Source organism: Setaria viridis, chromosome 9 (genome assembly GCF_005286985.2).
Source record: "Setaria viridis chromosome 9, Setaria_viridis_v4.0, whole genome shotgun sequence".
NCBI classification, from domain to species: Eukaryota; Viridiplantae; Streptophyta; class Magnoliopsida; order Poales; family Poaceae; genus Setaria; species Setaria viridis.
In genome coordinates, this window is record NC_048271.2 from 23,057,912 (window position 1) to 23,076,734 (window position 18,823).

The 18,823-nt window shown below is 45.4% G+C and overlaps 1 protein-coding gene across 1 annotated transcript; it reads right to left on the minus strand.

The window, feature by feature from the left end:
• Nucleotides 1-13,735: 13,735 nt before the first annotated feature.
• On the minus strand, nucleotides 13,736-18,294 carry LOC117837112 (probable linoleate 9S-lipoxygenase 5). Its single transcript, XM_034716697.2, has 8 exons — nucleotides 17,851-18,294; nucleotides 17,472-17,749; nucleotides 17,151-17,400; nucleotides 15,976-16,215; nucleotides 15,685-15,878; nucleotides 15,228-15,580; nucleotides 14,822-15,115; nucleotides 13,736-14,620 (listed from the first exon to the last, which is right to left on the minus strand). Exons 1-8 carry the CDS (start codon nucleotides 18,200-18,202, stop codon nucleotides 13,888-13,890), a joined length of 2,694 nt encoding a protein of 897 aa, XP_034572588.1. The 5' UTR covers nucleotides 18,203-18,294; the 3' UTR covers nucleotides 13,736-13,887.
• Between the last annotated feature and the right edge of the window lie 529 nt (nucleotides 18,295-18,823).

Consider the following 18,823-nt stretch of genomic DNA (forward strand, 5'->3'; position numbering starts at 1 on the left):
TTGTATTGAAACCCTAGTTGTATGCTCCTAGTACCTATGTTTTGAATACTAGCATGTTATGTAGCATAGTTGCTACGCTAAATAGGGACACTGTAAAAGTCAAGTGATTTTCTATCACTAGCGAGCTATAGGAGTTGCCTATTTACTTATGTTGGAATCATAAGGTTGATGGGCGGGGCTTGGTACTAGGTACTCGAAATTGTGGATGCCCCGTCTGTATAGAGGAAAAATTGCTAAGGTCAAACCATATCGGTGTCGTGGTCAAGTGTTTGAACGTACTAAACACATACTGAGAAAATGGGTAATCAGGAAGCCTAGTACCTGATTGAACTAGCGTGGACCTTTACCCCACTCTCTCTGGAACTGGGTTCCCATGAGGCCTCATGTGGGTACAAGTGCGGCCATGCCATGGCGTCATTCCGAGAACCGGTGGGGCTTGTATCCAAGGGAAGTGGGCTCTGGACAAGCGTCGGGGATCGATGGGAACCATTGATAATATGTGAACCCATTGTGGTACGCATATCTCATGTGTTTACGTCCACCTTGCAAGGTTAAGAAATTCGATTCGAATCGTCTGCTTCTCACAGTTTGAGACTACTTGATCACTATTCTACACTTAGTAAGAAGATGAACAAGGGTGATGCTTAATATTGATGCTTGATTAAATTGCTTGTTCTACCATGCTTGCTTAGAGTAGGTGCTTATTTAGAATGGTTAATCAACTTGAACTTGATGCTAAAACTTGAAAGCAAGGATCGACTTTAGAAGCTTTTGGTAAAAACAAACCCCTCAGGCAAAACATCTTGCATGTATAGGAGTCAGTGGATTAGATACCAACTGATGGGAAAGTCTTGCGGACTATTAGTATACTCAGCCTTGCTTGTGGCTATGTTTTCAGGTAATGACATTGATGATGTGGTGGCTAGTGTTACTTGGCCTTACCAGCTCCCTCTAGGATGGACGGTTGAGTGGGACCCATCCTCGGTAGGCGAGAACCGTGGTGAGTGATATCATGGATGGCTTCACCATGGTATCATGTATCAACATTAGATTTATCATTATTTTCTGCTGCATTTGAACTCTGAACTACTTTATGTTTTGAACTTGATTTGTAATAAATAATTTGGGACCTCTGTAATATTTCACCTAGATTGTTGTAATCTATAGGCTCGTCTTCGTACGAGTTTTATATGCTTGTTTTGATCATAAATATGTGATTGTATCGGGTGAAACTTGACAGACTACTATCTTGATCCTATTAAACTGTCAGTTCGCATTTGAGGCGATGTTTAGCACACTTTAGTCGGGTTAATTTGGATGGTTCTGCCATAGCTGGTATGAGAGCGAAAAGCATACACCAGAGAAAGCAATGAGCCTTAAAATCTTATTTCAATAAAACTTGCCTAGAAAAATCACGTTCAAAAAATGTGTTGGTTCGCTAAGGATGAAATATAGTCTGTGAAGCCCTAGGGGATATGAGTTGATCAAGTGGCCAACTAACTTATTGTTATATTATACCGACTTCTAGCACATTACTTTCAGTCAAAACTTACTTTCTTACACAACGGTTGGCGCAGGGGTACGGCGATGGCTGTAATGTACCCACAGCACCATATCAAAAATATGGTGGTGGTACATAAAAAGATGGTTGGCGCAGGGGTACAACGATTGCTATAATGTACCCACAGCATCATATGAAAATATGATGGCGGCACATAAAAAGTGAATACGCTATCTCGACATATGAACGTTAACCGTACAACGGAAATCATGCGGATACCGTTTCTATAGTGAACAGTAATGAATGGGGACATTTTAGTGAGTGCTAGCATGAAAGGTTCAATTTGTACAAAATGATCTTCTACAAGTACACTAACCGCGACTACGTTAAGCTAACAAACGGTTAGAAATTTGGCTAGGTATTATAGGGAGGGCCATAAATTTATACCACGCCACCAGCACTTATCCCGTAAGTCCAAGTATTTGGCAATTCTTTGAATTTGTGAGGATATATAGATCGTGCATGCATCATGTTAAAAACCTATAAATTGGAAATTGGAACAACTTTTGCACAGAACTTTTGGATGGATAACATATCAACCTAATGCAACTCCCACAAAAGTTATTGCTGATCACCTAAGCATTTTCTAGCTGTCAACAAACTGAAACTACCTACTGTTGGAATTTTTCGAGCTATCAAATGATCTTTGTTCCAGAAATATCCTATAAGAAAAAGGTTCCAAAATTATCATGGGTTATTCTGTAAAAATCTCATAAAATTTGGCAAGCTAGAACTCAAATTACCCCTGAATTGGTAAACCACTGGCTGCTGAAAATTTCTGGGTTCACAGCCGACCAGAGTTGAATTTTTCAATTACCTTAGGATCCGTTTTTGTCCAGTGTCATAAAATAAAAGTTATATATAACGTGGTAGAGAACCTTTTGGTAAAATTTCATGATTTTTGGATGAGTATCTTAGGAGTTATGGTCAGATTAGTAATACATAGTTACAGAAAATTCCAGGTCATACCACAGTAGGGAAATCCAAGTTTTGACCTTTTTAGATGCTGTTTGAGCAAAAGTTTTGACTAACAAACTTATGACCAAATACCTAAGAAACATTCTAGTAAAATTTGGGAGTTTTTGGATGGGTACTTCTCGAGTTATGGCTATTTTTCTATCTATCCAGAAATTTGTTCTCACTCTTGGATAAGTGATTTTCCTAGCTCCCACACACTCCCTCGATTTTTGTTTTCTTCAGATGGCTGACCCCGTCTACGTCGTGGTGGATATGGACGGACGAGTTCACTCTGACTGCCTACACTGGGAGGACTTTCCTTCCATCTTGTGGGGTGTCTTGAGCTCGGTGGGACACACTACCCCTCCCCGCTACGTGGAACAACAGTATGAGGAGCGCGGAGTGCCCCGTTGCCGCGTGCACCTCACACTTCTTCCCCCACCCGGCGCACCCCGAGTGTCTGACCTTGGAGGTCGAGACTCTTGGGTACCTTTGGAAAATATGATACCCTTGGGAATACTTTTGGGTGGAATGTTACAATGGTATATACGTGCGCTTGTGAATTTATTCGTGATCGTTAAATATACCAACACAGGGCTAAGTTTCTGAAGATAAGGCAAGTTGATCTCGGAATCAAAGTGAATCAAGAGAAGATTTGGAAGGTTAACAAGAGCCATTCTTAAGGCTTGTTTGTTTGAACTTCCTATTAGCTTCTCAGCGTGAAAAGCCAGAAGCACAAATAAACAGCAAACTTCATGACAATAGGTTTGCGAATAGTCAAGGATAACTAGTTTTGTACCTGACCAAGGTTAGATGCATCCAAGCGACGAGGAGAGAGGTACCAAAACCTCAAGGATTTTGACTCGATCTCCAAACAATTGGAAAATCACTATCCAGGACTAATCCACACAAAACATCTGGAAACCTAGAGCAAAAACTCCGAAAACCCAACAGGGATCTCTTCACAAGTCCACAGCGAATAGGGGAGAACAAGGATATGCAAGGCACTCAGCAGCTTAGCTGCAAAACCATATAGGCTGGCAATGCATCAGTTATAAAAATTGTAGTTTTCAGTAGTACATATGTGGTATTTATACTAGGAACAATACTCCTAAATGGTGTGGGATAGGTGTGAAGTGAAGTCACCATGTTGATGTAGGATAGGTATGAAGTGAAGTCACCATGTTGGGAGGTGGAAGGCCAACTGGTGGAAGCATTCACGAAGTCTCCTTCAGTTCATGCGCGTCTTTTGGACTTTTGCATAGTCTTCCGTAAAATGGCCATAACTCCTATTTGGAAAGTCCAAATATTACTCCAGTTGTTATCATGCGAAACTAAACTTGATGAAGTTTCCAACCTTGTGCATTATGGTCCCATCTCTTCTCGATCTAGTACAGACGTGGATGAGAAGTTGAAGCATCTATCATGTAACCCTAAGTCTTATGTGTGTAAGCTCTCTCAGCTTGGCCAACGGTCTTGATTTCTATGTAATCATCTGCATCTTCTATGTAACCTAGTGTAGAAGTTTCTTGTGTAAAACTAAGTAGGAGTAGAGTACACGACTTAGACACTACGATTCTCAAAAATGTTGAAATGTAATCTAGAGAGAAAAGCACGCACCTCTTGTTAGAGGTTCTTAGAATGGCTGTGTGTTACTGATCCTTCATAAGCTTGGGTGCGTGTATCCAACACTTGGTTTTGTGTAACCAGTCTTGCACTTGTTTCTTTATGCGTAACCAGAGATGGACTTTTTGTAACTGGTGGCATCACCGACGCACCCGGCTTAACTATTACAGCTGCAGGCATAGTAAGCGGCGATGCATCTGAATTATGTATAGCTATGATGTGGAGCTTCATTGCGCGTCAAACTCGAGGCACTCTCCGACATGCTAGCAATGCTGGTACGCTCGCGGGGCCACCTGTGGCTACCCAGCCTCTTGGTGCTCATCCTCGCCATCAGGTTCACGCACTAGGTGACGGTGCTCGACGCTGAACACGACACTCAAGGACATCTCTATCACCACCTTCTCCATCCACTTCCTCAACAGCTTGCTTGGCATCGACGCGGTCCGCCATTGTCTGGCCGTCTCTAGCGGTATACCTTGACGTGCGCGCACTCAGGAACCGGAAACACATTAAATTCAGGTGAAAAAAATCACAATCCCCATTTTCTAGTTACAGTCAAACTTTTCTGACAACCAGTGTATATATAAGTTTTTTTGCTTTTTGGGATTATTTAAAAGACTTGTTTGCAAACTATTTTTTTCAGAACAAGCTTTACACAAATAACCTATCAGGACAAATATATACTTGTTGACGCTTTTTCTGGTCAGCACACGAATTGCGCTTGCTCGCGCATGCACCAAAGATCACCTCGTTGGCGTCGCTGAACCAGGCCGGTCAGACCGATCCTTAAAGAGCCACTACGAAAACCTAAGATCGCCGCCTCGGGAGGGACCCCGTCGGAGGTGACGCACCTAGGGTTGCTCTGAGATCGGTCAGGCCACTCAGAGCTTCCTCAACCGCCGTCCAGACGAAGGAGGAAAGCAAAAGGGTTGGAAAAGTTAGGGTTTGGAGATAAAAGGTAAAAAGATTTGTTTGACAATTGGGTATTAGCCCTCAATCGGCCAGGGCCCTCTATATTTATAGGGTGGGAGGCCTTTTCCCGCAAGAAAGTCCCGTTTCAACTCCAATTCAACCAGGACTCTCGATTTCTTCTTGAACTAGGGTAGACCGGTCTGACCGGTCAGGGAACCCGGTCAGACCGGTTTTGCCTGCCAAATCGGCTTTCAAGCCTGATCGGCGGCGCTGCCACTTTTGGGCATCAACACATGGCCCCCATTTCTTGGTAAAGCTTGCATACCAAGAAATACACCTAAGGATGATGGATTCCACCGGCTATTTGTTCTGAGGGCGATACATCAATATATCAGCCATACCGCTTCTATGTGTCTTGCCAAACACTCAGATGGTGCTTCTTCAAGTACTTCCCATTCAGAGCTCTAGACAGCTGAAATCCACTTAAAGTTTCCACCATATAGGAATTGCTATGGAGCACACTTGTAATCTTATATGGTCCTTCCCAACTCAGATACCACTTCCCAAACTCATTACTCTTAGCCCCTATAGGCAGAATTGTTTTCCAAATCAGATCTTCCACCTGAAATGTTTTGGCTTTAACTTTTTTGTTGGATGCTTTAGCCACTCGAACTTTGTCCCTTTCAATCTTAGCCAAAGCTTCCATCCGCTTGTCGGTCACTTCATCAATATTATCCATCATCAAAGCATATTAAGTATCGAAATCAAGATTATCTTGCTTAGCTAACCTATATGCACCCAGATTTACCTCGACAGGCAAAACGGCTTCTTGACCATAGACAAGCTCAAAAGGAGTAACCTTAGTCGCGCCATGTCTAGAAATACGATGAGCCCATAAAGATTCAGATAGCACCTCGTGCCATCTTTTAGGATTTTCTTCTATCTTCTTCTTGATAAGCTTAATTAATATTTTGTTGCTAGACTCGGCTTGACCATTAGCTTGAGCATAATAAGGAGACGAATTGAGCAGTTTAATATCGAAGGACTCCACAAACTCACGCACCTCTTTGGATATAAATGAAGTCCCTTGATCAGTGGTCAAAGTTTGCCGAATACCAAATCTGTGTATAATATGTTCCTTGACAAACCCAATCACCTCTCGATGTGTCATAATCTTAAGGGGAATCACCTCAGTCCACTTGGTAAAATAATCAGTAGCCATAATCACAAAACAATACCCCTTTGATGAAGAAGGGTGAATTTTACCAACAAAATCCAATCCCCATCCTCTAAATGGCCACAACTTTTATAATTGAATGGATTGATGCAGCAGGTACCAACTGAACATCCCCGAACTTTTGACACTCTTCACAACCTTTGTAGTAGCGAAAACAATCGACTATCATATGAGGCCAATAAAAACCAGCTCGCTTGAGGAGCCACTTCATCACACGAGCCAATTGATGCGTACCACAAACCCCTTCATGCACCTCCGCCATTGCTAACCGAGCTTGATCAGAATCCAAGCACTTCAAAAGCAATCCATCAACCGTCCGACGATATAACTCGTCATCCATCAACACAAACTTGAGCGCCCATCATCAAACCTTTCTGCCAACCAAGCACTTAGGATCCTGTAAATAATTAGTCAGAGGTGTTCTCCAATCATCCACTTCATCTTTAGCAAATTTGGGATGATTCATAGCAGAAGTGGAATTTTCTCCACACAGACCGGTCAGACCGGTTAGCTGGGTGGTCAGAACGGTTAGACCGGTCATACTGGTTTCGGAGGCCGGTCGAACTGGTTCCTCTAGGACATAGCACTCGACCTCGCAAAGCGTCGGCATTCTTTCATGAAAGTTCCTTTTATGGACATTATAGTCAGACGCTTGTTGTGCTAGAGCATTAGCCCTCAGATTCTCTTCCCTCGGTATATGATAAATAGTAAATTCATCCATACAAGCTATTATGCCTAAGAATTTATCAAGATAAGCGTTTAAAAACCCGCCTAAGCATTGGCATACCTTAGACACTTGCTGCACTACCAGCAGAGAATCACCATAAGCTTCAACATGTTTAATCCCCATCTCTTGCAAAATTTCCAAACCGAATAACAAGGCTTCACACTCAGTTTGATTATTGGTATACTTATGATCCAACCAGCTAAGAAACTCAAAAACAGCCCGTTGGGTGAAATAAGTACCACACCAACGCCGCAGCCATTTTTGCAAATTGATCCATCAAAGTGCAACTTCCAAGAGGTAAAAGTAACATAACCGACAATCAAATCAAGTTGCTCATTAATCCTATGCTCAACGATAAAATCTGCTACAATTTGTCCTTTCATCGATTTCAACGGTTCACAAATCAGATCATATTCGATGAGAGCATAAGCCCATTTACTGATCCTACCACTCAAAATAGGTTTTTGCAACATGTATTTAATTATGTTGGTTTGACAAGCCACTATGCAAGTATTTGATAATAAATAATGCCTCAACTTGGTGCAAGTATGATATAATGATAAACACAATTTTTCAATAAAAGTGTACCTCGTCTCGACATCTAATAGTCTTCTAGTCACATAAGTAACAACATGCTCGTTCCCTTCGTTTTCTTGAGTCAAAATAGCCCCAATAACACCCTCTTCGGCAGCTATAGATAATTTAAAAAGAATACCATGCTTTGGAGCCTGAAGAATGGGCGGTGAAGATAAATAACTCTTAATTTCCTCAAATGCTTCTTGCTGTTTTGCCCCCCCCCAAGTAAAATCAGTTTCATTCTTTAATCGAAGTAAAGGAGTAAACTCATTCACCCTCCCGGACAAGTTGCAAATAAATCTCCTCAAATAATTCACCTTGCTCAAGAACTTCTGCAACTCTTTTTTGCAAGTAGGAGCTTGTAATTTTCTAATAGATTCAATTTTCATAAGATCAATTTCAACTCCTTTCTCATGCACTACAAAGCCTAAGAATTTCCCAGCCAATACACCAAAAGCACATTTGAGTCGATTCATCTTTAAACCATACCGACGCATTCGTTCCAATGCAAGTCTCAAATCAGCCAAATGGGATTCAGGCCCGGCCGATTTCACAACAATGTCATCGATATATACTTCCAGCACTACTCCAAGCAAATCATGAAAAATCAAATTCATAGCCCTTTGATAAGTAGCACCAGCATTTTGCAGACCAAACATCATAACAATCCACTCTCAAACAAACCAACAAATCCTGGACACACAAAAGCCATTTTGGATACATCCTCTTCGGCCATAAAAATTTGATTGTATCCAGCATTGCCATCAAGAAAGCTGATCATTCTATGACCAGATGCAGCATTAATAAGTACATCAGCTATAGGCATAGGATATTCATCTTTAGGGGCAGCCCTATTAAGATCTCTAAAATCAATACATACACGGAGCTAGTCTGTACCTTCCTTTTCAACAGGCACAATATTAGAAACCCAATCAGCATATCGACAAGGCCTAATAAACTCAGCATCAAGTAACCGATTGATTTCCTCTTTCACTCGGTCATAAATAATAGGATTAAAATATCTAGTAGGTTGTTTATGAGGCCTAAAACCAGGTTTGGTAGGTAGCCGATGCTCAACTAGCTTCGCAGCTTAAACTAGACATTTGAGTAAAATTCCATGCAAAACAGTCGACATACTCTTTCAATAATTTTATTGAATTGGCCTTAAAAATAGGCTCAAGATTCTTGTTTACAATGTCGGTCTTGGTACAGTACCATCACCAATATCCACCTCCTCTAAAGGATCGGCCGACGTAAACCCTTGTCCTAATTTACTCATGTCATCAAGATCTTCAATGGCTTCACACATATCGTTCTTTCACACCCGATAGTGCTCTAGCCTTTGCTGCAACCATTCTAGATTTGCGTCCATTATATCATATGTGATGAGCTAGCCGACCATCAATCGGCTTTAGTATAGCAGCGACAAAGCCATCCTTTGTGCAACTAATGTACTCACAATTTGAAAGATCTACGCCAGATACGCATCTAACATTATCGTGAGCACTCATAGTAGAACTATCGGCCACAGCAACACAAGTCGATGTATCACCATGAACGACCTCCACTTCGTCGCCAATCCACTGAATCAAGCATTGATGCAACATAGAAGGAATACATTGATTTGCATGTATCCAATCACAACCCAAGATCAAGCTGAAGTTACCTTGTGTTTTGGCGACGAAGAAAGCAGTAGCCAACGTCTTACTCCCAACGGTGAGCTCCATAGAGACGATGCCTTTATCTCCCATAGGCTCTCCTCCTCCCATACTGCTAATAGTCATGTTGGGCTTGATTAGCTCCTCATCTGAACCTTCCAATTTCTTGAACAAAGAATAGGGTATCAAATTTACAACTGCTCCCCCATCAACCAACATTTGAGAAATCAGCTTCCCGTTGATGTGACCTCGCATGTACAATACCTTCAAATGGTTTTCAGTAGCTTTAGGCTTCTGGAATACTGCTTCCTTAGGCCCAAAGTTGAGGTGAGCCAAATCTTCCTCCGAGAGAACATAGCCATCCATTGACATATGAACCACATTTATGTCCAGCATCATCGTCTCAGGAGAAGAACTGTAATTAACAAGTTGTTCATCGTCCTCTGTCGCATGGACTAATGCCAAATATTCATCGCACGCCATAAGGTCAGAAAGAGCGGAAACGGGCGAAGTTTTTGACGAGACCAGTCTAACCGGTTCCTGGACCGGTTTGACCGATTCAGGGGCTGGCTCAGATGTCTCAACCGGTCTGACCGGTTCAGCCTGAACGTCGGCCTTTGCTCTCCACTCCTTCTTTTGAGGCGCCATGGGTCTGTACTTGTTGAATGCTCATCCTTCTACTTTTCCAGCTCCTATTCCCTTCTCTCCTATAGCCTTAGTCTCTGCAATTTCCTCCTTTGTGTGTGAGTTAACCCGGGAGGACACCACCTTGGTAGGAGATATTTAGAATTTGACCCACTGCTGCTAGCTTCATGATCATTGGCAGCAGATACCTTCTGAACAGGAGCTGTGACCGGATTGTTCATATCAATCGGTCTTTCTGCATTAGCCTCAACGGGAATTTTCATAGACCCAATTTGGTAGTAGCTTCTCCTCTGCCCTCCTCTGAGTCTATCTCTATCTTCTGAACTTCCCCTTTCTTTTTCTTGGGACGATACACCTGCTTGGGGGAAGAAGTGCGCGGTGTCTAAACAAACCGGTCTGACCGGTCATGAGGGACCCGTCTGACCGGTCGGGTCTGCTGATCCTGACCAGATAGGTGAGGAGCCCACCGGCTGTGCACGGGATGTGAAACTCTATCCAAAGCTGACTTTCTGGAGCCTCCCTATCCAGGATGGAAAGACGGCTGCTGCACAAATTGATAAGGCACCCACATCACCCCATTATCATCCCACACCGGGCATGGAGGATTCGACACCTGAGGAGCCCAAGATCTGGAGGGATGCTGTCTGTACTTCACCTGGTCGCCCCTCTGTCTAACAATCGCTCTCGGCAGCGAACCTTGCTTCTCTTGGCGGACAGGTGACCTCATTCTTTTTTTACCGGCCGATCACTTGTAATGGCCCTTTTCTTTGGTATACTTGTTCAGAAGCATATCAAAGGTGACATTCTGCCTACGGCTGCTCCCCTAATCTTTTGCCATGTTAAGCTTCCAGGTCCCAATTTCCGGGTGCTTGGGCTTTAGCATTCGGGGACGGCCTTGTGTTAGACCGGTCTAACCGGTCTCCCGAACCGGTCTGACCGGTCCAACCTAACCGACCGGCTCAGACGGCTTTTGGCCAGATCCCGAGTGCAAGGCTTGCCCCCGTGTCCAGAGGTTTTCACAGTAATCTTGAATGGTTCTCTACCATCTGGGGTCTTTTCATGCACCACTTCGCTTGCCAATTCTTTGCCTCTCAAATCGGGCTTCTCTTCCCCGATTATCACTTTTTCCCTTTAGTTGCTTTAGCTTGATGCGACCGAACCAGTACCTTAGGTTGTTGAATATCCATTGTGTTGACAGGAAAAGGTGTCTTGTCCACTTGCATCTCATGGAAAGTCAACCGGCCTTCATTTATAGCCAATTGAACCTGTCGACGAAATACATTGCAGTCATTGGTAGCATGAGAAAAACTACTATGGAATTTGCAATATGCTTTTCTTTTCAATTCCTCAAGTGGAGGCATGGTATGAGTTATTTTCAAATACCCAAGTTTAAGTAATTCATCAAAAATACGATCACACTTGGAAACGTCAAAAGTAAATTTTACTTCTTCTTGCCGACTCTTTTGGGCCGGCTTAAGTGATGTACAAGAGTAAGATTTAGCTTTAGAAGGCCATACAAATTCAGTAATGTAAACTTCATTGTCATCATCGTTCGAACTATCGGAATCATACTCGATGGCATGCATATTAGACCGACGCGACTTGAAGCTATCTTTTTCTTTAGCAATTCTAAGTTCCATTGTTGAGGCCTTCATTAACACTTGCGTGATAGTGTGAAGCTCAAAACCTTCTAGCCAATCTCTAATGGAGGATTTTAAACCCTTAAGCGCAAGGTCAGCTAAATCACTATCGGTTAGCTATAAATTAAAGACCAGTTTTTGTTTCTTTGAATCGTCTTATGTAATAAACGACAGATTTTTATTTGCCTTGTCTAACCGATGTCAAATCCGTCAACTTTAATTGAAAATTTCCGGTATAAAAATGATCATGAAATTTTTGCTCCAATTGTTCCCATGAATCAATAGAGCTGAGAGCTAAGGACAAGTACCAAGCGAAAGCGGTTCCGGTTAATGATAAGGAAAATAAATGAATGCACAAAGCATTATAATACCCCGCCTCGCCTAGCTGAGCAAGATATTGACTAATATGTTCCCAAGTAGTTCGGTTATCTTCGCCACTAAATTTAACAAAATCGGGCATGCGCCAACCGACTGGGTAGGGAACATAGTCAAAATCAGCTTGATACGGCTTTTGATATAATTTCAAACTCCCAGTATTTATGTCGTATTTGCTTTGCATCAAAGCTAACACCTCCTCTCTAAATTTCCTAATCTCGCGAAGGGAGGGTATCTCTGAGTGCTCTTGGGCTGATGTATTCACGATGCTCGCATGGGGTGGGTTGCCGCTCTGAATGCGGTGCAAATCAGAAAACACGTCATTCGAGATCCTTCTAGATGCCATAACGTTGTTGGGGATTGGAGGAGACGTGTATGCTATCGTGCCAAATGAGGATGGGTTAACCCCAAACTCACCAACACGGTCAGGAACGATCGAGCTAGGCACGACAGTGATCGGCACTGGTGCTTCGGTGACGACGGTTAGCTGGCCAGCCTGAAATGCCTGACCGGTCTAACCGCTCCAGCCGTGCTCGATCGGCTGTTGCGGCTGGGTCCGAGGCGGCGTTTGCCCTGAATAGAAGCTCAACGGCATGCCGTATGCAGGGTTTTCAGGAATGGCCCCCACATTTGCCGATGAACTAGTTTGTGCAGCCCCACGCGAGTCAACTTGTGAAAAATCGTTTTTATCATAAGAAACGGATTTATTTCCTACAAGTTGATCTATCCGAGCCATTAATGTATTAGTGATTCTATTTTGATCAGCAAGACTTTTACGGAGCTCATCATTAACGGCGGCTTGGTTTGAGGGGAAATTATTCACATTGTGTACTTCTTCGACCATGTTGTCTTTCATCTTGATCGCGGGCAACTCGAAGTCTTGCACTCTTGTCGTCTTGCCCTTGTGATCTTTCTTGACGCCCACGAGATATTGCATCTTAACGTATTCCTGGAGTGCCGCCAGATTTCGTTGCTCCTCCTCACTGAGATCTTCCACGGCAGCCGTGATGATGTTGTCTTTGTTGATGTCCGTAGTAGACCCCATCTTGCTAGGGTTTTCCGGAATGGTTATGGAAACCAGATATTTCTGTCCCCATCGGAGTCGCCAAAATGTGTTGATGCTTTTTCTGGTCAACACACGAATTGCGCTTGCTCGCGTGTGCACCAAAGATCATCTTGTTAGCGTCGCTGAACCAGGCCGGTCAGACCGGTCAGGCAGGCCGGTCAAACCGGTCCTTATAGAGCCGCTGCGAAAACCTAAGATCGCCGCCTCGGGAGGGACCCCGTCGGAGTGACACGCCTAGGGTTGCTCTGAGATCGGTCAGGCCACTCAGAGCTTCCTCAACTGCCGTCGAGACGAAGGAGCAAAGCAAAGGGGTTGGAAAAGCTAGGGTTTGGAGATAAAAGGTAAAAAGATTTATTTGACGATTGGGTATTAGCCCTCAATCGGCCAGGACCCTCTATATTTATAGGGTGTGAGGCCTTTTCCCAAAAGAAAGTCCCGTTTCAACTCCAATTCAACAAGGACTCTCGATTTCTTCTTGGACTAGGGCAGACTGGTCTGACCGGTCAGGGAACCCGGTCAGACCAGTTCCACCTGCCAAATCGGCTTTCGAGCCTGATCGGCGGCGCTGCCACTTTTGAGCGTTAACAATACTGATTGGTCATTAACGGGCAAATCATTATATTATACTCTATCCGTTCTAAATTAATATTCGTTTTGATTTTTTAGATACCTAACTTTTGCTATGTATAGATATACATCGAGATACATATTAAAAGTTTTGTATTAAAAAAGTTAAAATGTATAATACCATGGAGTAAGTCGGCAAATATATTCATTGGCCATGAGAAAATAGAGTACTCCATAGGTTACTACATCAAACCAGTCAACCAGGCAACCAATACGCAAGACGTCAAATTCGTCAACCAACCGATGAGCAACAAAACATGATTGGAACGACTGACTGGGCTCAGTTGGTGATGCTGTTGGGAATGCCGCGGATGACCGGCCCTGGCTTCCTCGTTGGCGTGAGCAGTGTGTACGGCACCTCCACCGGCCCGGCCCTGTTCTTCAGCGTCCGGTCGGCATTCCTCCTCTGGATTCTATCCGCGACCACCTCCAGCCTCGCCTGGAACCGCGTCAGCGCCTCGCCTGCGCGCCGCTCGCTAGTCCACAGCTCGGAGTCCGGCCGCTGCCCCAGGAACACCTCCCCTGTCCGCGCCAGCGACTTGGCTGACATCCCCATGAGCGCCAGCGTCTCCTTCCTCGGGGTGATGCTCCCCAGGAACTCGGCCTCCGTCACCGCCGCTCCGACCTCCGGCATCGGGCGCGAGGCGAGGGTGGGGCTGTTGGGGACGAACCCCTGGTACCCGTACTGCCCGAGGCCGACGGCGGCGTGGAACGCCGAGCCCAGCCAGATGATGGTGGTGCACGTCTCCACGAGGTCGGCGAGGCGGTCCATCGCCGGCCACCACTGCGCGCCCTGCAGGTCACCGTGCCCCACGTGACGCACCTCCCTCCACCACGCCTGGAGCTCGCTGTCGCCCGTGACGGCGCTGTCGTTGGTGTAGTAAATGGTGCAGTAGTCGGTGACCCATTTCTTGATTGCCGTCCAGATTTCGAGACCGTCCACTGCATACGGGTAGTCCTTGATCAGCAGGTCAACCTTCTCTGGGTTCTTTGGATCACCTTTTGCCACGCCTCTGCAAATGAATTTTTTCACAACAAAATTGATTCAGAAGCATGGTTAGAATTCGTTGCACAATTCCTAATTAGTATCTTTTATGCAATGCAGTATATCACTATATCATCTACTACTGGTGTTTTGATCATAGAGTTCAAACACACTATTTCTATCGCTTTTGAATATAGAAACATTGCAACTGAGTTACCACATAGTATACCTCTTGATGAGATCAGCAGGGAGAGCAAGCTCTGTGAAGTTCCAGTTCTTGTAGGCCTTTGAGGACATCTCCAGGGCGTACTTGCTTGCAAGGTAGGTGACCTCCTGTATGCCACGGAAGATATCGCCATTCTTCCTTTTGTCACCTGAACCGAGAACGATCTGGCGTGCGACGGCATTCACGTGCAGCGTGTTCCGGAAATGTGGCTTCAGGAGCTTGTGGATGGGGTGCAGCACGCTCAGCTGCCTGTTCGTCGCAATAATGAGCGGCTCCATGGTGGCATGCACGTTAAGCCTACAAAGATCACATGAAAACTCATCATACCAAATATCGTATACGTATTGCCATCTCCTTTTCACCGGAAGGTGCTGATAGTCTGGCACATGGGACTCTGCAGTTTGCGTACCAGTGAATGACAAAGTTGTTCTTCGAGGTATCATTCACGGCGGCGTGGGCTTTGGCCAGGTCCCACGCGGTGAACTTGTCGGCGGACAAGGTCTCTTCACTGGCATCCGGTGGAGTGTACACCGTGCTGACAGCACCGAGCCGTTCGTCGTCCGGGTGCGGCGAGCTGAGCTCGATCGCCAGAGGTCGTAGCGTAGAGTCATCATTCAAGAACAGAATGGTTCGCGCGGCGTAAGCCTTCCTCTGCGAGATCTCGCCCTTCTCCTCCTCGCCTGGCAACTCGTTGATGCGCTTCAGGTATGGCATCACCCAATCGTGGTGATCCACGACGAACAATCTCCCATCCTCCACAGCCTTTGTGTACGATGGCATACAATTTATTCAGAAACTTTTCCATTTTCTGAATAATAATGGATTCTCTAGGAGCAATAACTAGTAGAAATCAAGAGTAGATGTACCTGCTGTACTGTCAGGCCACTCATGTTCCTCTGAATGTGATCTTTGGTTATCTTGCTGTCCTGGTCCCCGTAGACGGTCCGGTCAAGTTCGCTGGTGAGGGGGAACCTAGTGACACGCTTGATGCACACCGGGTTCGTCCCAGCGAGCATCTGCCGAGCATATTCTTCATCTCTACGCCAACTCATTGGGTTCACTAAGATCAAAGCCGAAATGAACATTCTTGTATAGCATAGAAGATGATAATATAAAGACTAGGTTTACAATGAAGCGATTATACTGCACGTCTGCACCTGAAATGACTTGTGGGACGGGCAATTTTGGCGTGGCGGCACCGCTGTTGATGATTTGCTTCGCCTTAGCCAGCCGGCCGACGTCGTCGAGGCCGACAAGGCCATAAATTTCTGCAATGGACTTGAAGTGGCCACCCAGGTTTGGAGGGCTTGGAGCTGCGATGGCTGCAGTACCGACGCGCTCGTCGCACGGGACATAAATCTGCTTGTCCAGTGAAACTCTGGTCTCCGTGAGAGGATCTGATGCACGATTGATGAAAATCGTGTCGTGAACATGGTTCAAGAACCAGCATCGTCATTAGTAGGGGAGTGAGGTATTACTAACTTGAGCAAACAATGAACTACTTTCAACTGGGAAACAGCATCTAATGAAGTGTTCGCGCAGTAGGATTATTCTAGTCAATTTTGCAATTTCTATGTAGATCTAAATAATTCTATATTTGCAAACAATAACTCAATAAGGGCATTGCCTATGTAGAGCAAAGCAAATATAACTACCAACTTGAAATATAGACGCCCTAATTTAAGTGTTCAATCTTAAAGAACATGTTGATGATACAGATCTAGAGTGTTTAACTTCATGATCACCAACCAAAAACATTTGTTCCATTTAACATAAGGGATTTATATGTACTTATAGGTGGCATCAGCATCGACATCTGTGCTGAATTCAATAATAATGAAATCATGTCGTAGTTGCAAAGACTTTTATGAATACGATAGGTGAGAAAAGGTTGTTCTCTTACATATATTTGTCACGTTTTTTAAACATTTCTCACACATGATATTAAGAAAGTTTGTATATATAGTTGTCGAAAGTATGACAACTCTTTTAAACGTTTCGATCTCTTTTCTTGTTCCTACATGCACCTGCCTTCAGATGCGAATCCAATTTCCAATACACAGACGTCCCCACAATGTCCACTTGGTATTTTTACCGACTCATCCCTCTCCATTATGTCCGCTTCAATAAGACAAATATATTTCTCTAAAAAAATGGCATTTGACCCTACGTGACCTTCTGTAGCCAATGCCAACGACATGACACCAATAATTGTAAACACGAGATACCCATAGTTTTCTCGAACAACATGACAAAACACGACAACGTATACGTAGATCGTAGAATATCCCAGTCGCATCATCGACGTACGAGACGTGAGACTGAACTCTACCTGTCCGAGTTGGTGGCCGGGCGGTCTTGGTGCGGCGAGGGTACGGGTACTCCCGAGATCCTCCCAGCACGGGGCGCGCCAAATCCTTCCGCAGGTCAGGGTTCGCCAGGTCATTGTACAGCGCGTAGTCATACACGCGATCCCACTCCTGGAACGGCTGCTCGCCGGCTCCCTCCTCTCCCCGGAGTACGGCGAGCTCATCTTCCCTGTACGCGAGCAACGGGCTCGGAGTGTCCTCCTTCACGTACGCCTGCAGAACAATTCACACAATTAGTGTTGGAACTGTTGCTCGTTGTGTTGTGTGTATTGATGATTACGGACGTCGTTGGTGAAGAAGAGGCGATGCGGGTGCTTCCCAACAGGATAGACCCATCCGTTGCAGGCGAAACAAACGGCGATCCCGGCGGATCCTGCAGCGGCTGGGCAGCTCAGCAGCTTGAGGTAGACGGGGAAGTCGGAGTGGTTCGTCACGACCACCGCGCCTGGCTTGCCGAGCGCCGCGTGCCATGCCAGCTTAACGTCCAGCTCTGTCTCCTCGCGGCCGCCGAGGATGGATTCCAGGACAGCCTCTCCCCCCATCACCCCGCGCCCGTCGCCTCCTGCACGAAAGCGCACGCGTCTGCTTCATCATTCCCTTGCAAATTAATGCATGTGCCCAACGAAATGGAAGCTAAAGAAACTTGAGTGTGTAGGTGTGTACCGGCCACGGTGGCGCTGACGAGCTGGAAGGAGAGCCTGAGCTGGTTACTGGGGGAATCCAAGAAGGACTGCAGCAGCAGCTTGCCTCCGACATACACACGGTGCTCTTGGGCGGCGAGGCTCCTAGCTTCGAGCCGACTACTTGATGTGTCACCGGCGGTGGTAGTAGCCTTGTGGAGGCTGGTGCCGCCGGATTGCTGTTTCTTCCGACGTGAATGAGCGGCGGCAAGAACCAGCGCTGGCCGAGTGGGAACCGGCCATATCGCCTTGGACCGTGCCCACCCTGCGCCCGCGAAGGATGCGGCAAGGGAGGCCTGGCAATACTGGCTTTGGCTGGGACGAGGCTGCATCATGTCCACGCTCCACGGGCGTTACAGGGCCGGTTTTCTGTATGCAACACTAAGGATTATGTGCTTTGTGTTTCATGACAGGTTTCGATCGGCATTATATATAGAGGGGTGCAAGAAGGAGAGATTCCCTTTGGGACACTTGGGACTCTGATGGGTTTAATTAGTTTGAAGAATCAGTGGTGAGTGGTGACAGTCTGACAAGTAACAACCCAATCCTATATCCAACACATGCAGATATATGGGTTCGAGGAAGAGGATTATCAGTTAACCTAACATCGCTTCCGTTTCTTCTAACCTTGTGCTTATCATGAAATAGTAAGGAGGTGTCATCAACAAAAAATCATCCCAAGAGACATTCTAGTCCATACACTACTGGGAATGGACCTTTCATCCACCGCATAAGTGCCGGTTGATTTTTGACCCGGTACTAATGCTCACATTAAAATCGGATCTAACAGGTAGTTCCCCAGAAGCCCCCCGTGACCCCTTTAGTACCGGTTGGAGGCTCCACCCGGTACTAATGGGTGACCTTTAGTACTGGGTGGAGCTTCCACCCGGTACCAAAGGAGCTCTCCACCACCATATCCATCCCCCCAGCCTGCTACCCGCTCCCATCTCATCTTC